This window comes from Rhincodon typus, chromosome 16 (genome assembly GCF_021869965.1).
Source record: "Rhincodon typus isolate 14 chromosome 16, sRhiTyp1.1, whole genome shotgun sequence".
Taxonomy (NCBI): Eukaryota; Metazoa; Chordata; class Chondrichthyes; order Orectolobiformes; family Rhincodontidae; genus Rhincodon; species Rhincodon typus.
Window position 1 is genome coordinate 31,354,000 of NC_063347.1, and position 22,294 is coordinate 31,376,293.

At 38.6% G+C, this 22,294-nt stretch overlaps 1 protein-coding gene across 4 annotated transcripts in view; it reads right to left on the minus strand.

Moving 5' to 3' along the window:
* Nucleotides 1–22,294, minus strand: part of cfap20dc (CFAP20 domain containing) — a 342,974-nt gene that overhangs the window by 148,275 nt on the left and 172,405 nt on the right. For all 4 annotated transcript variants that reach the window (XM_048606448.1, XM_048606449.1, XM_048606447.1 and 1 more), the window contains one exon: nucleotides 6,620–6,984. In XM_048606448.1, the coding sequence (XP_048462405.1) occupies nucleotides 6,620–6,984 (365 nt within the window). The remainder of the gene's footprint in view (nucleotides 1–6,619; nucleotides 6,985–22,294) is intronic.

Here is a 22,294-nt window from a genome sequence, read left to right on the forward strand (position 1 = left end):
AACTTCTGAAGAAGGGTCTAGGCCCAAAACGTCAGCCTTCCTGCTCCTCTGATGCTGCTTGGCCTGCTGTGTTCATCCAGCTCTACACCGTGTTATCTCAGATTCTCCAGCATCTGCAGTTCCTACTATCTACTGAAATTCATTGATGGTACTAGTTCTGAAATCGGATGGGTTGAGTAGATTCTGCAAAGACTACAAAAAAAATGCAGTAATTAAAATTCATACACAATTCCTCCATTAGAAGATTGTATCAATTAAGGTGGAAGTGCCTCCTTCCTTACTAAGATTGATCTATTGAAGGATTACTGGGAAGTACCAATTATATCAATAGGTAAAGAAATTCAACCATTTTTACAGCAAACACAAGACTGAATCAATGTCAAGTCATGCCGTTCTTGTTCAAAAACACTGCAATTACATTCCAAAGACTTATGAATGAAGTCATAATTAATGTGCCTGACTGTATAGTTTATTTAGACGATGTCTTAACCTACAGTAACACCTGGGAAGAACATGGAAAACAATTAAAAAAGTTATTTGAGCATTTACAGTTAGTAATAAATGTTGCCTAGAGTGAGTTCATTGATAGCAAGGACAACATATCTGGGACACATTGTGGGGGAATGGCAATTATTGCCAAGAACAGCAAAAATGAAGGCTCGGATAGAATTCCCTGTCCTAAAATTAAATGGGAAACCATGAGATTTGGGGCATGTGTGGTTTTTAGCAGAATTTTGAACCTAACTTCAGTACCCCTAACAGATTTATTGTGAAAACAGGCAAGATGAAATGGTCAAAGGAGTGCCAAAACACCCTTTGAGAAACTGAAGGTAATCTTAATAAATAACAATGTTGGCCAATGCTAATTTTTCTAAAGCTTTTAAAATGGCAACCGATGCTGGTGACTTGTGGATTGCAAAATGATGAATCAGAAATCAAGAAGCGGCACGATGGTTCAGTGGTTAGCACTGCTGCCTCACAGTGCCAGGGACACAGGTTTGATTCCACTCTCAAGCTATTATCTATGTGGAGCTTGCACATTCTCCCCGTGTTTGTGTGGGTTTCCTGCCACAGTCCAAAGATGTGCAAGTTAGGTGGATTGGCTGTGGGGAATGCAGGGATAGGGTGGGGTTGGGATGCTCTTCAGAGAGCTGTTGTGGACTCAATGGGCTGAAATGCCTGCTTCCACACTGTGAGGATTCTATGAGGAAAAAAGCCAGGGAGGTATTTTTCTAAGAAATTGAACCAGTATTAGAGAACATAATCCAAGTGGCAAAGGAGACTCTGGGTTAGTTACTGGTTCTTAACAGATTCGAAATCTATGTACATCATGATCACAAAGGAACATCAACATACTTTGGCCATAATCCTTTAGCCTTCAAAGGGAAATTTAAAACTCAAAAGTGAGATCATTTCAATGGGACTTTTTAATTCAGATTTATGATAGAAGAGTTGTTGTTAACACATTTGTGACAGCTTGTGGAATAGTGGGGCTTGATAACAAGTGCATTCTTCCCATTACGTTCACGACAATGTCAAAATTGACGATCTTAGTGATAGAAAAGCTGAGAAATTGGACATTAGTTCCAGGCTACAGCCACAATGTTTCTTTGATGGGCTGCTAAGGGTGTGACAAAAATCTTTTGTAAATCCAGTAAACACACAATCACTGTTACCTTGAGCACCAGCAGACTTCTGATAATTAACTTTCTATGGTTTCAGAAAATGTATTTGTAGAGTGGAATGTGGCACAGGGTGGATATTGTCATAAGTCCCTCATGTCATGATTTTGCTGAAAGATAAATGCAACACCATGAGCTGACCATGGTTAGTCAGGAAAAAAAGGCCAGTATCAAATTGAAAGACAAAATGTGGCAATGTGGTAACGATTAGCAGTAAATAAGAGTATTGGAACAGTTTTAAAAACCAACAAAGGATGACCAAAAATGTTAAAGAGGGAAAAAAGAAACCTGAAGAAAAACGAGAAAGAACCATAAAAATAGAGAAACATAAAAATATACAGCAAGACATTTTTTAAATACATAAAAAGGATGTGAGGGGCCATTGTCAACATGGGCCCTTAGAGAATGAGGCTGTGAATATAATAATGGGGAACCAAGAAATGGCAGAGAAGTTGATATAAATACTTGCTTCAGAATTCATGGTATAGAATTCAAATAGCATTCCAAAAATACTAAATAATCAAGGAGCTTCAACATAATTTTTATACAATGGAAGTCAGAACTGCATGCCATATTCCAAGAATAGTGCAAGCAAGGTTCAGTGTAAATTTATATTAACTCACTACTTTTATATTCTGTTCATTTGGAAATGAATTCCAAGATTCAAGTTTGTTCTCTTCAATAGCTTTATCAACATGATAGTTATCTTTAGTGAGATATTTATCTGTATTCCCAGCTATGAGGAGGAATTTCTTCTCTCAGGGAGTAATGAATCTTCGATAATCTTTACTACAGTGGGTTGTAGAGGCTGAGTCATTAAGTATATTCAAGGATGAATCAGACAGAGTTTCAATCATTAAGGGAATCAAAATTTATGGGGAAAATGCAGCAAAGTGGAATTGAAGATTATCAGATCACCCATGATCTCACTAAATGGTACTGCATAATCAATGATTGAATTGATTACTTATGCTCCTACGCCTTAGAGTCTTCTATCTTTGCAACCCCTTGCTTAATTTCTTAACATCAAAAGAACAAATACTCTTTATGTTCCTCCTACCAAAATAAACAACTCACACACTGCTATATTCATTATTTAACCATCTAAGCACTATACAAGATTGCTTAAGTCATCCCATATTTTGATCCCTACATTGTTAATTGTATCCCTAATTAGTTATTATTTGCATATTTCGACAATTTAAATTTACTTTGGATGCAACATCAAGAAGCAAACTTGGGGATAGGATTAGTTATTCATACAAAATAGGGCTGTGGGCACAAGTGTTAAAGCAAAGTAAAAGTTCACACTTATCTCTCAATAAACACATTACCACATGGAGCTTGGAAGAAGACAAGGAAACCAAACAGAAACAATGAAAAGAACCCCAAATATAGTCTTATTAGATGACCAGGCTTATCACAGGAGAATCAAATAGTATGAAACTATCAAAAGTTCATTTCAAGATACATTATATTTTCTTGTATATTGTTCTTTTGTAGATTCTTGCAGTTCACTTGAAGTTCCTAATACTTGGAACTCTTTAGGAGCACTGAGCCTTGGGATTTTTGCAATAAATACATAATTATTGTATTATTTACATTTCTAAACAAGATTTTCAAGCCTGACGCACAATCATCTATGCTACAAGTCAGGTTTGACACAATATAGCTTAATGCCATTATTTGGAGTACATTGGCTGAACATCAGCAGATGTTTAGTCCAATCTGATTCTTGTAAACTAAAGAGTTTTCTTAACCTGCGTTAATTTTTGGATGTCAGTGACACTAAACATTCACAACATCAATAACAATACAAAGTTGAATGAAATGGATTCAGCAACTGTAATTAAAAGGTATGATGAACGGAGAATAAAGTTTTTAATTGCAAAGGTAATTAATTTCACAGCTTCATTTGTAATATATCTACATGGTGTATTTCCAATTACCCTCTTTGCATGCAGATAATTTTCACTGACAGCAGAAGCTTCTCAACTTTCTTAGATCAATTGCTACTCACAGTGAAAAGCCCTCTCTGGTCACCTGACTATTTCTTGATCTAGGTTGATAGGGCTGCCCATGGCTGAAGTAGCACAGATGGCTGAGAGTGGCTCTGAGTTGACATAAAATGGCTGAAGAAGATTTTAACCTCAAACAGCAGCTTCCACAGTCTCCTGTTGAAGTTAAATACTTAAGCTCGAGTAACTATAGCCTTCATAGAAGAAACACTTCAAAGGTAACAAGATTAATACAATGCACAAAGGGTCTTATGAGATGCATCCAATGGACTCTGTTGAAACTGATTCAGGTGTAGCTACTTGTATAAAGCCAGTTTGATATGGTAGATCCTTGGGAAATGCTGTTAGAAGTCTCTATATCAGGCTGGTCCAAAGTCTGGTATTCAGCATGAGATAAAAAGGAAGAGTTTGACCCAAATCAGTTAAGACTCTGAGCTAATTATATTAAAATATTATGTATCAAAATTGAGTTTTTAAGTATGCATTCCTGTGGACATCCAGTCCAAGCAAATAGAAGAAGCCACCTTTCCATTAGCAGGGGAGTACAGAATAACTGGCACAGCAGTTAAATCTGGAATATGGTTAAATAAAATATATTGTGAAGGTCCAAGGATAATTGATCAGGGGTCTGAGATCATGGGGTGACCTAAAGCTGTCCTGGACTAATTGCAATCACATGATTAGCCTAATTAGATACATATATTATCAATTAACAATATGCTTGGTTTGTAACAGGTAAACGTAAGCTAAAAGCAAAGATTTAAAAAGTGTAAATTTCCCTTTGTTTCATGAAGAAGTCCCTAGACTGTCAAAATCTTTCTCCCAACAGTATAAAACAATAAACTCTTTGATGTTTGAAGTGAACCTGGATGTCACAGTTATTAATTTAGTCATACTGCCCAAGTTACAAAAAACGATACCATTTCAGAACATAACACAAACAATTCTTGGCAGAACATATATGGACCCTGCACCCTAAGAAATTATGACTTTTACTGTCACTTTTCCTTTATGAAAACTGACTAGAGCCAATGGAATAATAAAAAATTATAATATCAGACCATATTTCTTTTCCTTTAATTAGCTCAGCAGCTTGCTCGAATGGGAAATAATACCCTCAGTATATTTATCTCTGAACTAAGCAGTGGGTCCATCTTTAAGTACAAACAGCATTGAAACATCACAGCCTTTATGCAGTTTCAGTACTGAGTCAAATATTGTTAGTATATAAAATGTTATAAGAAGTTCTAGACGATAGGAGTCTAATAAGGCTTTAATTTAATCTATATAAAAGAATATTCACAAAGCATTCAAGTTTCCCTTTTATAACCTACATATATCATAAATCTCTGGATTAATTTAGTCTGTCTGCCATAATTCTATAGGAAATACAAAACTGCAAAAGAAACCTTACTATAACTTTTTTGCAAATCACATGACAACATTATTCAATTGTGATACTACAACTGTCTCTTGCATTCTTCAAGCAATGTCATTTATGCACTATAACTAATCCTCATTAACACTATTTCAATTCCATTGAGACTATAAGATACATTAGAAAAATAATGGATGATAAGTTCTGTGTAAAAGGCTGCAATTTAATCACAGGATTCAGTTGGCATGCATAAACCATGAGAATGAGTATGAACCTCACAATTAAATTCCAGCCTCATTACTCAGACAATTGCCTATAAATTCTGGGGATTTTATTTGTACTACTTCTTATCCTGATATTTTGTTTTAATTCACTCAAATAGCGTCTTTTACTTCATCAATCTTCATTCATAGTTTCATTTATTGTAAATTTAGGACTCAATTTTCTTTAATAATTTAGCTAAATTATTCTTATATTCCCCATTTATTACACATTTTTGAAACAAACTTCTTTCTATGGAAATTTTCTATCATGTTAAAAAGAATGTCAATTGCTCTCTTTTAGTCATTCATTTTCCAACTTGATTTGATGTAATTGAAGTTTACCTAAATGAAAATATGGACTAAATATGGAACGATGTGTTCTCTGAGAATTATTTAACAAAAAATTTGAATGTTTTAATTGCTTCTGGATGGAAGAGGTAAGAGAAGTGACTTCTGCTGAGATTTTTAAACATTTTAGTGACTAACACAATTATGAAAATACAAATACACCTGTGACAGTGCAACATGCTTCAATGGAATATTGTCTGCTTTCCCAAAAAATTGAGGGTGCCCATAATAAGATGTTTTGTTTCAAATTACTGATTGAATTAGTGCATTTTCCTGACTTGATATCCAATGTTTCAGGAAAGTAAACCATAATTTTTAAAAGTAAAAATAAACTTTCTGAAGATAAAAGCTACCTTTTCATGCAACATAAATATTTGATTTGTATCCATGACAGTTAATGCCATAAATGCCATTTAGCATACAGGAAGCTATTATCACTTTTTTTGTAAATCAATGGGCTAAGTCCAAAATGGAGTTTTGTACTCACAATCCCATATCATCTTCCATTTGTGTAATTATCTCAGAGATTGTAAATTATATATAATTTCTCTTATCAGTCAAAAAAACTGCAACTCCGATATAAGCAACATCAGTATCAATTCACCTTAAAGTCATTAGCATACACTCATTATGTTTATGGACTCAGTTGATCAATTAGCTGAGCAACATACAAGGCAATTCTGCCGCTTCCAGTTTTGTTCAAATATTGCCTTTACAATAAAAAAAACCTTGTTGTCCAGATGACATGAATAAGCTGCTCAAGACTTGTCCTCACAACAAACTTATCACAGCGCTTTTTAATAAACTATGTTTTTGCACACATTTATAAATAACCCCCACCCATCCACTGCAAACACCAATTACTGCATATTTATTGATTAGAACAGAAGTTGCAGATAGGGAGAGTTGTTGGATTTAGGCAAAGCTTACCTCTTCACTGTCATAATTCTGATGGAAATCATCTTCCAGATGAGCTCCTCTTTTATCTGGATTTTCTGGTTCTCCATCATCCTTCATATCTACTGTCCATGTGAAACATTCTGATGAAGCAGTCTGTATCTTGCCATGAGGAGCTGACCTTGGTTGTGATGAAAATGTAAATATGTCCTTCAATTTTAATTCATCATCTTTTTCGTCATCTTCACTTAAAGATGGTGACCTGCTTTTATTTTCTTTCTTGTTTTCATTCATTTGTAAATGCGAACTGTTTCTGGAATGTTCTGGATAAGATGTGGAATGTTGAGAGCAAATGAATTGCAAACTGTTCTCAGAGTGGTCAGGAAAGTGCCATTGATCTGAAAAAAATGAATCAAGTTGTTATCAGAACTTACATAATTTTTTACTGTTTCCAAAGAGATTGATGGCTCTTAAAAATAAATTCAGACTTTCAGTTAATATCTGAATGGATGACATGACAAGAGCTCACATTTTAAGATATTTACAGTAACAAGACAAAAAAAACACTAGTGACTAAACACTACATTCATAATTAATGTAAAAAGCTATTTATTGAATGAAACACCCTTTTCTTTGTTTTAGTGGAACTGAAGAAACATACTTCACAGTTCTATATTACACTGTTCTTTCAGTAGATGCTCAATTCTCCCAAAATCAGTCCAAAGCGATTCTTGGCTCCTTGGGTTTACGTCACATGTTTCCTTTCTCAGCCTGGTGACCTCGAACTGCAGAACTGTCATTCATGATGGGAATATTATTGGGGATCCTCCCACTAGCAATAGCGAGGCATATCTTATGGTTCTACCTTAATTCCTCGTAGATTTTGGTTTTTTCAATCCATGCAACAGCTTCTACCACACTTTGGTGCAGTAAACCATACAGATTTTCAGCTTCTAGTTACCTTCCTTCCCTTCCAGACCCTGGCAGATGATTTAGATTTAGATTAGATTTTATAATACAGTGAAAATGTCCCCACACAAGGCGCCATCTTAGGTACCAAGGTACCCAAGTACACAAAACTTAGGTACAAAGCAATAAGAGAAGCAGAGTTAAAAAGTTAAATATTATTTCATAGAATAAGTAGAAAAATAAAGAAATAAGTTAATAGTTAACATTAAAGTCTTTCTTAATTTAAACTAGGCAAATAAAGGAATAAGTTAAAAGTTCAACTGTCTCTGATGGGTCCTCTGCTTACTCGCTGTCTGGGAGACATCAGTTGCCAGTTCTCAACACTGTGGCTGTTGCTGCTGCTGAAGCTGCCGCCTCTCTGATCTGCGCTGGTGCTTTGGGAACATGCCCAGGCAGGACCCATTTACATGTCGAGCCATGGTACAGCCATGAACCGCCGAGACGAACCCACCTGTCTGTGATATTCAGTGACAGTTTGGAAACCTGGTCTTCATGATAGCTTTCCCGGTACCTGCCCTTTAGCAGCGTGAATGGCTTTTCTTTATACTCAAGCTAGAAATATTAATTAGCTAACTCTATCCAACCCTGGAATCAAATGGGCAGCTCAAAGTATGTCTTCTAAAACCCTGTGTCTTTGGCAGTCACATCACACAGAATGTTGTCTGGCAAACTTCAACATGAGTCACATGGCCTGCTTCACTTTATCCTAAATTTAAAGACATAGTACCTAAAACACAAAACTCCCAAACCCATAATTGAGTCAAAATATGTCAACTGCAGTATTGTTCTCAATCACTTTTGTATATCGCACATAAAATTGTCATTCTTTATATTGCTATTAGAAAAAATCCACTGAATTCAAAGTTAACTTAATTTAGAGCTTTCTATGCAAAGCACAGCCAAATTTATAAACTCATCAAGTACAATGAAACTTCCATTGCACTTGATAAATGTCAGCATATGTGTTCAACTAACTTAACACAGTTCAATAAAAATTAAAAGTGGAGGTGATGATTGATTCTGAGTCCTATGAAATAGAATATATTTGCTCTTTATCGAGAAATAATTTATTACTCTGATTTAACACATGGGAGAGAAAATGCAAGCAAGTGACAGCAAGCCATTTAATGGCATAAATAAAGGACATTCAATTTACAACTGTAAAATATAGAAATAAGGCTCTTGTGGCACATTGGTAGTGTCACTACCTGGGCCAGGAGGTCCAGGTTCAAGTCCCAACTGCACCAGAGAGCAGATTAGAAAATATTTGAGATACAGAAGTTGTTGCACAAATCAAGAAGAATCGATATTCAAGCAAGTCACTATGGCATTCTTAATTTGGCTAACATTTTGTACCAAAAAATCTATCCATGATGTTTTCTATTTTTACCTAATGTTATATTTTGCGGCTGTCATCTGGGTGAAAATGGACCAGGAGAACCCTAAAACATGTGGACAATTCATTCCCCACTGACAGTGGGGTATTGTTAGTTTGCTGGGTAACTACATACAGCAAATGTTAAGCTCATTTTATTACTTGTTAGGATCTGATTATGCCAATACACTATACCATCTTTGTTATTATTACTTTGTTTCTATGTCAAATAACTTCATCTTCTGGTACATAATTCTTAATTTGAGATTTCTTTCCAACTCCCATACTTCACACATTTCATTAGACAACACTCTTTAGCCTGCAAACTTAAGTTTTTATTTTCTTTGTTTAATTCATTCACATGATGAGAATTTATTGCTCACCTCTAATTGGTCTGGAAAAGGTGGTCATGAGCCACCTTCTTCACCCAGGTGCTGTAGGTATACCACAATGATAGGGAGGGAGATTGACCCAGTGATATTAAAGGAATGGCAATATAGTGATAAGTCAGGATGGAGTCTGACTTGAAGCTCAGCTTGTAGGTGGTGGTGTTCCCATATATCTGCTCGCCTTGTTCTTTGAGACATTCACACTACAGTCAAAAAAGCACAGCAATGCCTCTACTTCCTCAGGAGGCTAAGGAAATTTAGCATGTCAATAAAGACTCTTCCCAATTTTTATAGATTCACCACAGAAAGCATCCTATCTGAATGCATTACAGCATCATATGGCAACTGCTCTTTCCAAGACCAAAAGAGAATTGTGAACACAGCCCAGTCCTTTTCATCAATCCTTTCTGCTGCCTTGCAAAAGCAACCAACATAATCACAGACCCCTTCCACCCCAGTTATACTCTCTTCCATCCTCTACCGTCCGGCAGAAGATATAAAAATTTGCATGCACGTACGAACAGATTCAAGGACAGCTTCTTCCCTGCTGTTATCAGAATTCTGAATGGGCCTCTATAATATTAATGTTGTTCTCTCTCTCTATCTTCACGGAAGCTGTAACATTGTGTCCTGCACTTTGTTCTGTTATCCCGATGCACTTGTATAGCACAATCTGCTTGTAAAGCACATAAGCCAACACTTGTCACCGAACCTCAGTACATGTGACACTAATAAATCAAATCAAATCAGAGGCCACAGGTTTGGAAGGTGCGATCTCAGAAGACTTGGGGAGTGATTGCAGTGCATCCTGCTGATGGTACACATTTTTACAATGTCTGTCTATCAATGGTGAAAAGAGTGAATGTTGAAGGCGTTAAGTAAGGTGCCAATCAAGCAGGCTGCTTTGTCCTGAATGGCGATGAGCTTGTGTTGTGATAACTGGTCACATCCAAGGAGAGTATTCGACTATACTCCTGATTTATTCCTTGGGCATGGTGAACAGGCTTTGTGAAGTCAAGTTACTCATCGCAGAATTCTTAGCATCAGACATGTCCTTGTAGCCACAGTATTAAACAGCTGGTCCAGTTCAGTTTCTGTTCAAAAATAATACCATTGAATGTCAAAGGGTGATATTTGGATTTTCTTTTGTTGGAGATAGTCACTCCTTGCCACTTGTGTGGTGCAACTGTTACTTGCTACATATCAGCCCAAATCTGAATGTTACCCAGACCATGCTGCAAACATAAACAAGCTATATCAGCATCTGTGGAATTACAAATGATATTGAACATGTGTAATCATCAGTGAATATGCCACCTTGGTCTTTATAATGGAGGGAAGGTCATTGATGAAGCAGCTGAAGATGGTTGGGCCTCGGACACTCCTCTGGGGATCTCCTGCAGCGATATCCTGTAGCTGAGATGACTGACCTCCAACAATTACAACAATCTTCTTTAGTGCCAGGTTATGATTTCAACAACAGGAGAATTTAAACATCGTTTCCCATTGACACCAGTTTTGATTTGGCTCTTTGATGCCAAACTTGGTCAAATGCTGCCTTGGTATCAAGGGCAATCAGTTCCCCTGTTGAATGCAGCTCATATCTCATGCTTAGGCCAGGGCCTAAGTGAGACCAAGAGCTGAGTGGGCCTGATAAATCCAAAACAGAGCGTCAATGATGAGGTTATTGTGAAATAAGTGGCTCTTGACAGCACTTTCGAAATCCTTCATCACTTTTGAAATGTAAACTGATGGGATGGATTTTTTTCGAGGCAAGACGTACCTGTGTAATTACCCACATTGCTGGGCAGAAGCCAGTCTTGTAACTGTACTGGAACTGTTTCATTAGGGGCGTGGGTAGTTTTGGTGCACAAGTCTTCAGTACTATTGCTGGAATATTGTCAGGGCCTGTAGCCTTTCCACTATCCAGTGCCTTCAGCTGTTTCTTGATTTTGTGGAGTGCAGTAGAGTGGAATGGTTGAATTGGCTGAAGGTTGGCATCTTTGATGATGGAAATCGCTGAAGGAGGCAGAGCTGGATCATTCACTCAGCATTTTTAGCTGAAGGTTATTGGAAATGCTTCAGCTTTGTTGTTTGCATGCAGGTTCTGGGCCCCCCCACTATTGAGAATGGGAATATTTATGGAAGTCTCCTGCTGCAGTGACTTGCTGAATTGCCCACCACCATTCATGATCGGAAGACTCAGGATTGCATTCTCCGTATACTTCCTTTTTTCCTTGTCTCATGAAAGATATACTTGCCATAGTTAATTGCTGGTGAGGAAGGATCTAGGACACCACCTCAGGATAGGACTGAGATAAGGAGGAAATTTTTTCACTCAAAGGATAATGAATCTTTGGAATTCTCGACATGAGGGGGCTACGGAGGCCTAGATGTTGAACATGTTCAAGATTGAGATTGATAGATTTTTGCATGTTGAACCATCAAGGAATATGGGGACAGTGTAAGAAAATGGTATTGAAATAGAAAAACGGGCAAAACCTCACTGAAGGGCAGAACAGGCTCAAAGGCCTGAATCTGAACTCCATAAAGTCTCATGGCACCAGGTCATCATAGGCAAAGAAACCTATTGCTGTTTATCATGAACTGCATACCTCTTCACTTCCTGACTGATGACTCAGGATTCCTCCATCTTGAACAGCACGCGGATGAAGCACTGTGGATGGAAGGTATGCAGAATGTACTCTAGGTGGAGGACTTCGATGTCCAACAACAAGATGACTCAAGCACCAACACTAATTGAGCTGCTCAAATCCCAGAGGGCATAACTACTAGACTGGACTGCTGGAAGTGGTGATGGAAACAATGAAACTGAAAAAGATAATTTATCTCATCCTCATCACTCTGTCTGCTGCAGATGCATCTGTCCATGATGCTATCAGTAATAGGGACCACCGCACAGTCCTTATGGAGACAAAGCTTGCCTTCTACTTGAGAATCCCTTACATTGTGCTATGTGGCACTGTGACCATGCTAAATGGGACAAGTTTGGACAGATCTATGAGGCATGGACGTCCATGAGGCACTGTGGGCCTTCAGTAGCTAAAGATTTGTACTCCAACAACGATCACAATCTGATAGCCTGGCATATCCCTACTCAACAAGCAAGAGGATTAACCCTGGTTCAATGACGATTGCAGGAGGGAATGCCGGGAGCACCAGCAGGCATACCTAAAAACGAGGAGTGAACCTTGTGAAGCTACAAATTGTATGTCAAACAGCTTGACAAGTAAGTGATCATCACAGCCAAGTGATTTCACAAACAACTAATCAGATCTAAGCTCTGCAGTCCTGCCACATCTGGTCGCAATGGTGTTGGACAATTAAACAACTCACCGAAGAAGGAGGCTGTAGAAAGATCCAAATCCTCAAGAATAGGGGAGGCCAGCACAGATTGCCTCCTGAGATCCCCAGCATCACAGATGCCAGCCTTCAGACAATGCGATTTTCTCCACGTGACACCAAGAAATGGCTGAAGACATCAGATACTTCAAAGGCTGTGGGCCCTGACAATATTCCAGCAATACTATTGAAGATGGTTCTCCATAGGTAGTCATGTCCCCCTAGCCAAGCTGTTCCAGTATGGTTACAACACTGGCATCTAGCCAACAATGTGGAAAGCTCCCCAGGTATGAGCAGGACAGATCCAACCTGGTCATCTATGCTTCTCAGTCTGTCTACTGTAATCAGCGTAATAGTGATGGAAGGTGTCATCAACAATGCTATCAAGCAGCACCTGCTCAGCAATAACCTGCTCAGTAATGCCCAGTTTGGGTTCTGCCAGGGCCACTCAGCTCCTGACCTTATTATAACCTAGGTTCAAACATGTACAAACAGTTGAATTCCAGGGGTAAGGTGAAAGTGACTGCATTTGACATCAAAGCAATATTCAACTGAGTATGGCATCACGGAGACCTAGCAAATCTGAAGTTAATGGGAATCAGGAGGAAAACTCTCTACTGGTTGGAGTCATACCTAACCCAAAAGGAAGACAGTTGTTTCTGTAGGAAGTCAATCACCTCAGTTCCAGGACATCGCTGCAGGAGTTCCTCAGTGCAGTGTCCTCAGTCCAAACATGTTCAGCTGCTTCATCAGTGTTTCCTTCCATCATAAGGTTAGAAGTGAGGATGTTTGCTAATGGTGGGACAATGTTCAACACTATTTGTAACTCCACATATATGAGGTAGTCTCTTATTAAAATGGAGCAAGGCCTAGACAATATCCAGGTTTGGCTTGGGAAATGTTAAGTAACAATCATGTTATACAAGTGCCAGGTAGTGTCAAACCCAACAAGAGAGAGATCTAACTACTACCCACGACATTCAATGATGTTACCAACACTGAATCTCATGCTATCAACATCCTGGGATTAATGCAGAATTGAACTGGACTAATCATATAAGTACAGTAGTTACAAATGCAGATCAGATGCTGGAATCCTGCAGCAGGTGAGTCACTTTGTGACTCCCCAGAATCTGTCCGCTATCTATGAGTCACAAGCCAGGAGAATGATGAAATACACCCCACTTAAGCTTGACACCATCCATGACACAGTGGCTCACTTGATTGGCATCCATTAATGCTTAGTCCCTGTACCACTGACATTCAGTAGCAGCAGCATGTGTACCATCTATAAGGTGTACTGCAGAAATTCACCAAGGCTCCTTACTCACTACCTTCCAAATCCACAACCACTTCCATCCAGAAGATCAAGGACAGCATATATATGGGAACATTTCCACATGCAAATTTCCTTCCAACCCTTCACCCTCTGGACTTGGAAATATATCTATGTTGTTACATTGTCACTGGGTTAATACACAAACTTCTTTCCTAACAGCATTGTAGGTTTACCTTCAGCACATGGACTGCACCAATTCAAGAAGGCAGCTCAACAAAATCTTCTCACAGGCATCTAGGGCTGGGCAACAAATACAGACCCAGCCAGCAACATCTATGAATGAATTAATGTGTTTTTAAAAAATGACAATTGGGACAGATATATTAAAACAAGCATCCGCCTGCAAACAATACTCAAAAGGATTTTACCTGAAAATGATTTGACATTGTGTTGGAGAATTATGAGATTGCTGTATATAATTTTTCTCTCAATGAATTGTACTTATTTGCTATAATTCATTTAGCATTATGGAGGCTCAAGCAATTCAGCAAGAATTAAAGTAATTTAACACAGTCAACTGTGGATGATAGATAATAGGCAGGTAATGGAGCAACAGCAGCAGCAGCATTCGCAAGAAAACATCTTGCAAAGGACAATTCATAGTAAGTGTGTTCTCACATCTGTCCTTATCCTCAACAGACGTTTTACAGTTCATAGAATAGAATCTCATAGAATCCCTACAGTGTGGAAACAGGCCTTTCGGCCCAACAAGTCCACATTGACCCTTGGAGCATTCCACCCAGACCCATTTCCCTATAACCCACATAAGCTACACATCCCTGAACACTATGGGCAATTTAGCATGGCCAATCCACCTAACCTGCACATCTTTGGACTATGGGAAGAAACCGGAGCACCCAGAGGAAACCCACGCAGACACGGGGAGAATGTGCAAACTTGACAGTCACCTGAGGGTGGAATCGAACCCGGGTTCCTGGCGCTCTGAGGCAGCAGTGCTAACCACTGAGCCATCGTGCCGCCCCAAAGACTCATTTCTTTGCAATCATGCTGTTCTCTCAGGTTTTCCAGGCATAGTGTTGCAAACTCTTATAGCCTCTGACAGGAGAATCTGCAACCGTCTCTGCCAGCTGGTCAGTCCCTGCCTGCAGTGACACTAACTGCTGCCCTTAATATTCATTCCTTTGGCTCATTTTAAGCTGAAGTGGTGGATATAGCTTACTTAAGTCACTTAGCTATGTCTGCATTAAACAGTCACTTATCATGAAGATAAGTGTCGACAATAAATAGCCCGTGCAGACCATAAGTCAACCTGAATGAACAGGAGTTTTGTGTCAGTTGCTGAATTCCATGAAGAGTAGGAACAACTGATTGTACATAGACATGTAGGACAGCATGACATCTCTCAATAGAACAGGTGTAATTCCCTTTGGCTTCCCTAGGTAAAAGGTCATGAAGAAAATTCTATGAATAATAAATGTTGGCCTACTTATCTGGAGAATTTTTCCATTCATCACCAAATGAATTTGATTGAGTTTTTTTGAGTAAGTAACCAAAAATATCGCCGAGTGTAGAGTGGTAGATGTTGTTATATATGGACTTTGGTAAAACCTTTGATAAGGTCCCACATGGCAGACTAATAAGTAAAGTTAGATCACACGGGATACAGGGTGAGCTTGGTAACTGGATACACAATTGTCTTAACATTAGGAGAAAGACGGTGGTGGTTGAGCATCATGTTTTGGACTGGAGGCCTGTAACCAGCGGTGTTTGGTACTGGGTTCACTTTGGTTTGACATTATATAAATGATTTGGATGAGAATATAGGAAGCATGGTTAGTACGTTTTTGACGACACCAAATTAGTGGTAGAGTGGAGGAGGAGTGGCAGATGGAGTTGAATTTGGATAAATGTGAGGTATTGCATTTTGGTAAAAACAAACAAGGGCAGGAATTGTACAATTAATGGTACGGCCCTGGGTAGTGGTGTAGAACAGAGACACCTAGGGGTTCAGGCACATAGTTCTTTGAAATTTGCATCACTGATTGGTCGGGTGGTTAAGAAGGTGTTTAGCATGCTCGCCTTCATTGCGCAGGCCTTTAAGTATAGAAGTTGGGATGTCATGTTGAGGTTGTACAGAACATTGGTGAGGCCTCTTCTGGAGTACTGTGTGCAGTTCTGGTCGCCATGTTATAGGAAGGATATTGTTAAACTGGAGAGAGTTCAGAAAAGATTTACCAGGATGTTGCCAGGATTGGAGGGGAGGGGAGGGGAGGGGAGGGGAGGGGAGGGGGTGTTGAGTTATAAAAATAGGCTGGATAGAGTGGGACTTTTTTTTAACTGGAGTGTAGAAGTTGAGGGGTGACCCTATAGAGGTTTACAAAATTATGAAGGGCACAGATAAGGTGAATAGTAAATGTCTTTTCCCTAGGGTGGGGGAGTTCAAAACTAGGAGACATAATTTTAAAGTGAGAGGGGAAAGTTTTAAAAAGGATATGGGGGCAACATTTTTACACAGAGAGTGGGTCATGTGTGGAATGAAATGCCAGAGGAAGTGGTATATGCAGGTACAGTTACAACATTTAGATGACATTTGGAAAGGTATATGAATAAGAAATGTTTGGAGGGATAGGGGCCAAACGCAGGCCAGTGGACTAGTTTAGTTTGGGATTATGGTCAGCATGAACTAATTGCACATCAGGGTCTGTTTCTATGCTGTATGACTCTATGACTCTAAATAGCACCATGATTTTTTTTAACATATAGAAACATAGGAAGGTTTATCTCACAGCAGATAGCCAGTCAGTTACTGTGTCCATGTCAATTCAGTCGATTGATAGGGTCTTTGTTTCACTTGTGAAATTATACTGGAAAAATACTTGAAGGAGAAAGACATTTCAGGGATCTGAGGTACTTTATCATGGGTTTCAAACTAATACTGCTGTCTACACATTGAGAATCTGCACTGGAGTATCTCGGGCTGTGCATTTCTGCACATACACTGTCCCTGAGGCTGCTTGTTTCTTGTCATTAATCAAGGCTCTTCAACTTCTTTTGTACTGTAACATTCCTTTGCTTCTACTTATACAAAAGCTGTTCCCTAGTATAGTGTCTAAGACCTCTTTCTTCACATGCTGATTCATAAAATCATAAAAAATGAAGAAATTTTACAGTTACATAAAGGGAAAGCAGAATGTTCAGGAGCAATGATGTCCAACTAAAGTGGGGATATTGTCAATGACTGTGGGGAAATGGCAGACATGGTGAATAATTACTTTGCCTAAGCATTTACAGTAGTAAAGGAGAATAGCTTGCCAGAAGTCTCAAAGAAATTAACAGTGGATTGGAAACAAGGCTGAATAAAATTAACCCAAGTAAAATATCGGTAATGAGGAAATTAATGGAATTAAAGAGCGACAAGTTCCTGAGACCTGATGGTTTCCATTCAAGAGTGGTAAAAGAAGTAGGGGAGCACATTGTAGACACCCTAACTACAGTATAATCTTTCAGAGTTCCCTCGATGCAGAAGTTGTGCCTCTAGATCAGAAAATTCTATGTCACTCTGCTTTTTAAGTAGAATGAAAGATGAAAACCAGGGAATTACAGGCTAAATAGGCTAACATTTGTGGTGGTGAAATTGTTGGAGTCTATAAACAAGGATAAGGTAACTGAACACTTTGAAAATTTTCAGTTAATCAGGGAGAGCCAGCATGGATTCATGACAGGTATGTCATGCCTGACAAACCCCTTGAATTTTTAGAAGAAGTGACTAAGATGAATGTCTATGAATAATGTTTATATGGACTTTCAGAAGCCATTTGACAAAGTCCCACATAAAAGACTGTTAACTAAGGTAGAAGCCCATGGAATTGAGAACAAATTACTGTCATGGCTGGGAAATTGGTACAGTGGCAGGCAACAGAAAGTAGGGATAATGGGTAGGTACTCAAATTGGCAAGATGTGACCAGTGATGTCCAACAGGGATTTGTGTTAGGGCCTCAATTATTCACATTATTTATTAATGACTTGGAAAATGGCATAGAAAGTCAGATATCGAAACTTGCTGATGGCACAAATTACAAAGGATTATTGATAAACTAAGTGAATGGACAAAATTGTGACACATGAGTTCAATGTAAGCAAGTGTTATGTTATCCATTTTCAACCAAAAAAGAATGGATCAGTGTATTTTCTAGATGGTATGAACTTAAGTACAGTGGACGTCCAAGGAGAATTAGGGATTTAGTTGCATAAATCTTTAAAATGTCACAAACAGCTTGCAGAAAATAATCAAGAAAGCTAATAGGATTCCAGCCTTTATATCTGGAGGACTGGAGTACAAGGATGTAGGAGTTATGCTGCAGCTATACAAAACTTTGGTTAGACTCTGGCGTACTGTGGGCAGATCTGGGCACACACCTTAGGAAGGATATATTGGCCTTGGAGGGAGAGCAATGTAGGCTTACAAGAATGAATCTTGGATTTCAGAGGTGAAGTAATGAGGAGAGATTATACAAATTAGGCCTGTTTTCTCTAGAATTTAAAAGGTTAAGGAAGGATCAGATTGAAGTCTTCAAAATATTAACAAGAAAAGACGGGGCAGATGAAGATAAACTATTTCCACCACTTGGGGATTCCAGAACTAAGGGGCATTGAATTAGGGCAGACCATTCAGGAGAGGTGTTAGGAAGTACTTCAACACAGAAACAATGGTAGATGTTTGGAACACTTGTCCACAAATGGCAGTCGATACTGGATAAGTTGTTAATTTAAACCTGAGAAAGATTATTTTCATTTAGCAGAAGTATAACGGGATGTGGGTCAAAGGCAGCTATACAGAATTAGGCCACAGATCAGCCATGATCTCAATGACCGGACAAACAGGCTCAAGGGGCTGAATGGCCTACTCTTGTTCCTATGTTCCTATGTTTATACAATTATATTCTCTCTCATTGATGTCAGAGTCATGTGTTCAGTTACATCACCATGATTTACACGCATCTCATTACAGCACATGGGAAAGAACCAGTGGGTGGAATTAATTAAATTGTTCTTCAAGTGAACCAAACTCAATGGGCCAAATGACTTTCCTTTGTACTGCAATATTCTATCTAACAGCAGTGGGGTTAAAGATCAGTGGCACAGCAGAATGTGACCAGTAATGGGAATATGAGACCAATGGGTATAAAGAGCAGGAGTAGTGAGTCTGGGGTGGATCATAAACAGCACAGTAAGACCAATTGGGAATATAGCAAGAACAAACGGGATAAAGAGCACAGTAAGACCAATTGGGAATACAGCAAGAACAAAGAGGATAAAGAGCACAGTGAAACCAAGTGGGAATTCAGTGGAGGCTATTTAATTTAGAACTGGTCAAATAAACAGCAGAAAAACTAAAGCTGATTTCATAATTTGTCGTATAATTAAAATCTATGATCACATGATTTAGTCAGATCTAGGAGATAAAGTTAAAGGTTAAATAGTTGGGAATAGTAAAACTAGAGATGCCTGATATCTTTAGCAGATTAAAATTCAAGGTATTTTTAAATAAGAGCTAAGTAAAAACATTTAGAAAACAAACAGTAGGAGTAGGTCATTCCGCCTCTCAAGCCTACTACACCATTACAGATCATAGCTGATCAGTGATCACAAATAATTTTCCTCATGTTCCTTGTTTTCAGTTAACTGCCTGATAAAGCAAGAGTGATGTCAGTACAGGGGAAATGTTGACTGATATAAACTGATTTGTCTTTTGATTTAATTGGGAAGGTTAACAGTCTAATACATAGAGATATGGAAGGGCAGCTTGGACTCATGGATTCGGCATCCTGTTCCATTTGGGAGCTCTGGAATGTTTCGAGTTTTCTGGATAATGACATGTGCAAGAGGAGTCATTGGTTGCAGCCTTAAGCTATGTGTTTCAGAACTTGAGCACCAGCTGTCACCACTGCAATAAATCCATAAGGTTGAGAATTTCATGGACAGGTGTGATGTTATCACTGGTATTAATGGGTAGAAGGATAATGCCACCAACCCTCTTTCCTTAACTGGGTCTAAGGACTCATTTGATTTACAATAGTAGAGGAACAACCACTGATGATTCTTAATCAGAAGATGCTATCAAGAAGATGTAGTTTATTAGACTTTAGCAATTAGATACTTTAGCTAATTAGGCATCATTACCAGGATCATTGAGTGATATAGAGAACATATCTGTCCCCTTTAAGATCCAGGGCTCTTCTCTGGATTTCCTCATTCAGGGTAGTACAACAACATCAGATTGGGTGGAACTTAATGCAATATCCAATGTTAACATTCAGAATTATTATCTTAATCAGCAAGAATTTTTCCACAGTTAAATTTTATATGTTTATAATTACAATTACAAACCATTTCCTTTGGAATTTGAAGATTGGTAGGCTTTTAACTTGAGAACTGTTGACCTTGATTCTGATCTTAACCTTGTGTGCTCAGTAAGCTGTCTCTCTGCTGAGGGACTTTTATTCTTGGATGTCCTTCATGGAAAACGTTGTTCCTGCTGACCAAGTTGGGTTGCTAAACCAGTTGACTGGACCTTATTTGGCTGACCCTTAGTCTACTGAAAGTCTTTCACAGAGGAATTTGTGCCTGTTGAATCAGTTAGCTAGCTCATGGCAACATATGGAACACTTAAATCTCAAGAATTTCCATCATGGAAGAAATGGAAACAAATGCCATCTTCCTTGCATCTTGGATGTTTGGGCTGGATAATTTTGTCTTTTTGGTAGTGTCCCAAATCTTCAGACATTGATATAGTTTCCATGGAGCTGTGAGTAGCTCATTTTCATTTTGTATGAGCAAATCTTCTTTCTTAATTTACTGACTGACGTATGTTAAAATTTAATGAGATGTCCACTGATAGCAACCGGTTCTGTCAAACCCAAGTTATTTGGATCACCAATTGCCCCTGGGAATTGTTTTTTCTTCTGACACTGGTAGTTTGTCACATTAACATTGTATGAGTGGCCACTTGACATTTTGCTGCTCTGAAAGTGCATGGTACTTCTGCACATCCTCTGGAAGTGACCTAACACTTCTATATTCTGTCCACTCTTCTGAACTGCCATTCAGCTTTGCACTAAGGTATGCCTTTTCTTTTAGTTTGATACTATCTTTAACATCTCTAGTTAACCACTGATGGTGGGTATGTCCCTTGAATTTTTTCTGACAAGTTTGAATGTATCTTTCCAGTATATTCTGAAAAGTCCCTTTAATAAACCGCCACGGCATATCTATTGACCTATCCATTAACCTAATTCGCCAGTTTGCTTTGGCTGACTCTGCTTTTATGCCATCATAAATTCCCCTTACATTTTTCAAAAAGTTACAGGCTCATTCTTCTCTCTCAAACAGAATATAAAATTCAATCCTCTCCTGTTCAATTCTATCTATGGGTATCTTCACAATGAGGTTATTAATTTATGCTATCACATTTCAAAATGCCATGTCAAGCACAACCTATTCTCTGGCTGGTTCCAGACATACTGTTCTAAGAAACTATCCCAAAAATATTTGAGAATCTGATTTTTCTAGGTATCTTCTAATCAACCTGTTTAGAGATGTTATAACACACCTTTGGAGCAGGTGGGACTTGAAACAGGGCCTCCTGCCTCAGAGGCCTGAACACCACTCCTCAAGTGTCTTCTTGCTTTATCATTTCTTTTATCTATCCTGAATTTCGGTCACCCCTTTCTGCTGTGCTAATACTATTCATCCTTTCTTAGCTTCCTATCATTCCTAAATGTCCTGTACCCTTCAAATTTCATGTCCCAATCCGTCATCCTGCAGCCACAAATCCATAATGGCTACCATATTTTACTGACTCATGTCTGTTTGCACTCTCGGTACTTCACTTTTAATGTTTAGTTTTATCCTTTCACTTTTTTCATAAATTCTTCTCCTATTTGCTGGTCAACTCTTAGATTTGTACTCTCTATCCTTAATCATTATGGTCCATTTATCATTTCCTGTATTAATACCTTTCCTTTTGCCTTTGACTCTACTCTGGTTTAACACATCCTCACAAATTCAATCCCTTGTCTCCGCTGTCTAATTTAAAATCTTCTGTACTTCTGTAGTTATGCAGTTGCAAGAACACCAACCTCAGCAAGGTTGGAGGTGGAGACCATCCTACTTTCCCCAAAGCTAATGCTTTGGAACTGGAATGCACTTATCCCACGCCAGTCTCTGAGCTCGACATTCATATCTCAAAACTGATTTTCCCTATTCCAGTTTGAATGTGGCTCAAATCACAACAGAGATTATGATCTTCTGA